Source organism: Pinus tabuliformis, chromosome X (assembly GCF_031772625.1).
Source record: "Pinus tabuliformis cultivar Carrire ecotype Pingquan chromosome X, CPIR1, whole genome shotgun sequence".
In the NCBI taxonomy this organism is placed as follows: Eukaryota; Viridiplantae; Streptophyta; class Pinopsida; order Pinales; family Pinaceae; genus Pinus; species Pinus tabuliformis.
Genome location: NC_142308.1, coordinates 1188230122 through 1188235152, shown reverse-complemented (window position 1 = coordinate 1188235152; position 5031 = coordinate 1188230122). Strand labels below are relative to the sequence as shown.

General features: G+C 27.0%; 1 protein-coding gene across 1 annotated transcript; it reads left to right on the top strand.

Annotated features, from left to right (window-relative positions):
- The first annotated feature begins 4183 nt into the window (after nt 1-4183).
- LOC149144196 (aspartyl protease family protein At5g10770-like) lies at nt 4184-4543 on the top strand. Its single transcript, XM_089452065.1, has one exon. The coding sequence runs from the start codon at nt 4184-4186 to the stop codon at nt 4541-4543; it is 360 nt and encodes a 119-aa protein (XP_089308191.1).
- Nucleotides 4544-5031: the final 488 nt, after the last annotated feature.

Below are 5031 nucleotides of genomic sequence, written 5' to 3'. Positions count from 1 at the left end.
GTTCAAAACGGGTCTTTTTGAGAAGATTTTTTTGGCTTATATCACATTCGAATGCATTTCGACACTAATGAGTGTGGTTCATTGTCAGGACAAGTTGAAGATTCAGATCCAGGCTGCATGTTAAATAGATAGAGCAGAACATCCAACAGCTATATTTGACTAGACAACGACTATATTGAACTGGTCAGCTAGAATGGCTAATGATTATATTTGACTAGGAAACGGCTAACTAGACTGGACCAAGGGATATGGACAAGAAAACATAATCGTTAAAGTAATTCAGTTAAATGCCTATTACCATATTTAAATATAAATTAATTAATGAGACATAATTAGTTATTGAAATGAACTATATTTAAGTAATATAAATAAATCTTTAGTTAGTTAGTTTAAAATCAAATATAAACTAGATAATGTATTTATTTAATATGAACTAAAAATATTAAAATATGATATATATATATATATCTATCTATATATATATATATATATATATATATATATATATATAAACTTATTAGTAAATTAATGGTAAATTAGTTTTATTTATATTAAATTAAAAGGGGCAATTTAATTTTACATATAATTAAATAGTTAAAGGAAAATTAGTTTAATATCTTCATAAATAAGATAACAATCACTTAAAATTAAAAAGGATTGTCATTAAATTTATATAAGAGCTATATATTAAATATTTAGTATTATATTAAAATCATATAATTAAACATTTAGTTAAATTAATTGTAAGTTGGTCTTTATTCATATTTAATCAAAGGGGTTAATATTAAATCTATATATAATTAAAAAACTAATTGTAAGTCAATATTGTTAAAATTATTAACTGAATGTTGTTAAATCTATTAATGGATCTTATTAATAAAGCTATTAAAATAAATATAAACTTAAGCCTTATTAAATATATTAATAAAATATAATAAGAATAATTCCTAAAAGGATAACTCAATAAGTTAGGGATAAAAATTAATTAAATCAATGGGTAGAAAGTAAGAAGAATCTTTTAAAGTAGGTTAGTTATTAGTTCTCATCTTAAAAACCTTCATCAATAATTAAGTAAAGTAAAGAAAGCATTTATAAAAGGAATTTTATTTCTTGAGCAATGATAAAGATTATAATATTAATCGAGAGGAGGAGAAAGAGAACAAGAGAATAAAAACATAAAATCAAAGGGATTTTAAACTAACTAACTAAAGATTTATTTATATTACTTAAATATAGGTCATTTCAATAACTAATTATTTCCCATTAATTAATTTATATTTAAATATGGTATGTTCTCCTACCCATATCCCTTGGTCTAGTCCGGTTAGCCATTTCCCAATCAAATATAGCCCTTAGCCATTCTAGCTGACCAATTCAATATAGTCGTTGCCTGGTCAAATATAATTGTTGGATGTTCTGCTTTGTCCATTTAACATGCAACTTGGATCTTAATCTTCAAATTGTCCGAGTCAAATATAGCCCTTAGCCATTCTAGCTGACCAGTTCAATATAGCAGTTGCGTGGCTATATTAATATAGCACTTAGCCATTGTTCTTGACCAGTTAAATATAGCAGTTGTCATTCTAGCTGACCAGTTCAACATAGTCATTGTCTGGTCAAATATAGTCATTGGATGTTCTGTTCTATCTATTTAACATGCAACCTGGATCTTAATCTTCAACTTGTCCCAGTCAAATATAGCCCTTAGCCATTCTAGCTGACCAATATGTTCTGCTTTGTCTATTTAACATGCAACCTGGATCTTAATCTTCAACTTGTCTTGATGATGAACCACACTCGTTGGTTCAAAATGTGTCGAAAAATGTATTCGAATGTGATTTAACTTGTCTTGATGATGAACCACACTTGTTGGTTCAAAATGTGTCGAAAAATGTATTCGAATGTGATTTACGCCTAAAAATCTTCTCAAATAGCTTGATATGGATCACAGAAGCTTAAATTCAACAATCAAAACAAGTCGACGAAAAAAATAAATTTGTTATGTGATTTCTACCGAAAAACTTTTTGTAATGTCAATTATAATAAAAAACAAAAACCAATATATATGTTTGGTTAGATTTATAATAAAAAACGAAAATGAATATGAATATATATATATATATATATTTGGCTATTTTTAATTAAAAGTATTGGAGAACATCAATGTTGGCTAGGTTGATACTACAACCCGCTTAAAGTTTTGTGGTAAAAATATTTCTCTAGCCATAACTAAAATATTTAATAACATAATTTTAAGTGTTTATATCTTATTAACAAACCACTATTGTATTTATTATTCATAATTTTAAATAAATAAATAAGTATTTAATAAATATTAATAATAATAAAAATAAATAAATAATAAATAATTATTTCTATATTTTTATGGTTAAGTTAGTTAGATATTATTATTATTATTATTTATTTAGTTATAAATAGATAAATAATAATTTTTTTTTTTTAAGTTTAGATTAGTTAGATATTATCACATAATGTATTTACCAATGATTCAATTATGAAAATAAATTAAAATAAATAAATATTCATATATATAAATGCATATTAATAGTAATATTAAATAAATTAATATTATTAAATAAATTAGTATTTCAACTTTTTTCTTTATCTAATGAAAAATAGTCGTTATCTAGCCTTTTTTTCCCTTAGTTGTTAGAAGGTCTTGACTCCCTATTTAATTTTATGCTACGATCTGATTTTTCATCTTGCCCTGATGTTGAACTACTCTGGTTGGTTTGGTTGGTTCAAACGAGTAGACCTAAATCTACCTAATTTCTTCACTACTTAATATAGAGATGAGTAAAAGTTAATTTACTTTTTACTACGAGGAAGAAATGTGAACAGGAAATAGCATTATTGATATGCACTTGATATTTAAAAACAAAAATATATATAATAAAATATGTTTTAGTAAAATATATCAATGCCCATATTAAATAACATGATTTTGTATCTATTTTATATAGACAAAAATAAATTAACTTTAATTGAAAAATTTCTTACATTTTCACTCTACATAACTAGGAGATGTGTAATTTATTTCATTTCTAATATAGATTCTATAATTTATTTTATTTTTAATATGGGTTCGATATATTAGTTAAGTTCAAGCGTAGTTTATAAGTTCAATATACAAGTTGAGTATTCAATTTATGAGACATATTTGTATTTTTTTCAATATTTAATATAGATTTGATATTTAATGTTAATAATAAAAATAATTAGATGTATACATGGGAAAAAATATGAGGAAGCATATTTTAACATTTTAATATGAAAAATGTGAATTATAAATAAAATATTTCAATGTTAACTGCATATATATTATAATAGCCTAAATCCATTGCTTTGAGAGAGATCAAATATCTTTTCATTCTAAAAATTGTTGAAATCTCAATCTCTTTCAACATTTAATAGATTCAGAAATAAGAGAAATCTAAACTAATATAATAACATAAAAAATAAAATAATTAAAAAATATATTATATTTCAATTTTAAATTTATATATATCATTTTTATAACAAAATTTAAATAAACTATTTCAATTTCTATATTACCTTATTTATTTATTTTAGTATCACCTTTTTAATATTCACTTCATATATATATAAAATTATATCATTATCTTAAAAATCTACTACAAACTGAGTTGCAATCAAAAGTATAAGAATGCTCGCAATCCACAAACAGGCCAAGTCATGTAGACTCGTTAAATGCACTTAATTGACACAGACCCTCGACTACACAGAACTCACAAGGTGTTACAGTTACAGGAAAAAAGCCCAATAACTCATTAATTTATGAAATGTATATCAAACTAGAAAATGTCTATTCTTCAATCTTTCAAAAATTAAATAAGCCGCAGCTCGTCAAAACTTAATATCTACCTACATAGCTCATTACAATTTACAACAGTCAACTTAAATATTTAGACTCTAGATTTACTAGGTCAAATACTTTTACCTAGCTCATTAGAATTTAGAACAGTCAACTTAAATATTTAGACTTCAAATTTACTATGTCAAAATACTTTTACCTATCACCTTTCACGTTTAAGAATTTTCCTTCCGAATTACAAAAAAGAAAGAAAGGAGAAAGCGTTCTGCAAAACGTCAAATTCCAGGCATGTCCCGATCCCACGCCCTCCACTCCACAGAATTCGCGATGGAGAACGTACTCCCTCCTTCCTCTCGCTGCCATCGTCATTCGGGGCCTCTCGTTTCCTCGTACTCCCTCGTGCCTGGAATTCGCTTCTCAGATTGGATATGTTACAATGTGTCTGGTGTGACCAATATTCAATTCCCTGAGTTTGCATTCCATTTCAGTGATGGCTCAGACATGGTACTACCTCAGGGCAACTGTTTCGTGCCAGTGACCTCAGACACTTATTGCTTGGCAATCACTGGTGCTCTCGTTGAGTCTGTTGGACCTGCTGCTATTCTAGGAAACTATCAGCAGAGGAATTTGTATATACTGTATGACAGAGAGATGAATCGTTTGGGCTTCACTCAGCCGGCCTGCTAAAAATTCGTCTGATCCATTGATAGCCCACTGTTATGATCCTATCCATATATAATCTATATCCTCTTGATCCATATATACTGTAGTTTAGGTATTTTCTCTATGTATTTCCTCTTGACCCATATAGTCTAGGTATTTCCATGTTTGATCTTATGATTTAATTTGCAAAAATCCAGGGGCAAAGGAAAGCATGGACTTTATTTTACTAGAGATTGGGGCTACTTCTAGCACTATTGGGCTATAGGTTGAATCCCTTCTTGATAAAGCTATTTGCTTGATTTTGAGATTTGGAAATAAGAAATATTTGAAGTATTCTTTTTATCCTTGGCAAAGGAAAGCATGGACTTTATTTTACTAGAGATTGGGGTTAGTTCTAACACTATGGGGCTATAGGTTGAATCCCTTCTTGATAAAAGCTATTTGCTTGATTTTGAGATTTGGAAATAAGAAACATTTGAAGTGTTCTTTTTATTCTTACCCATATGCATTAT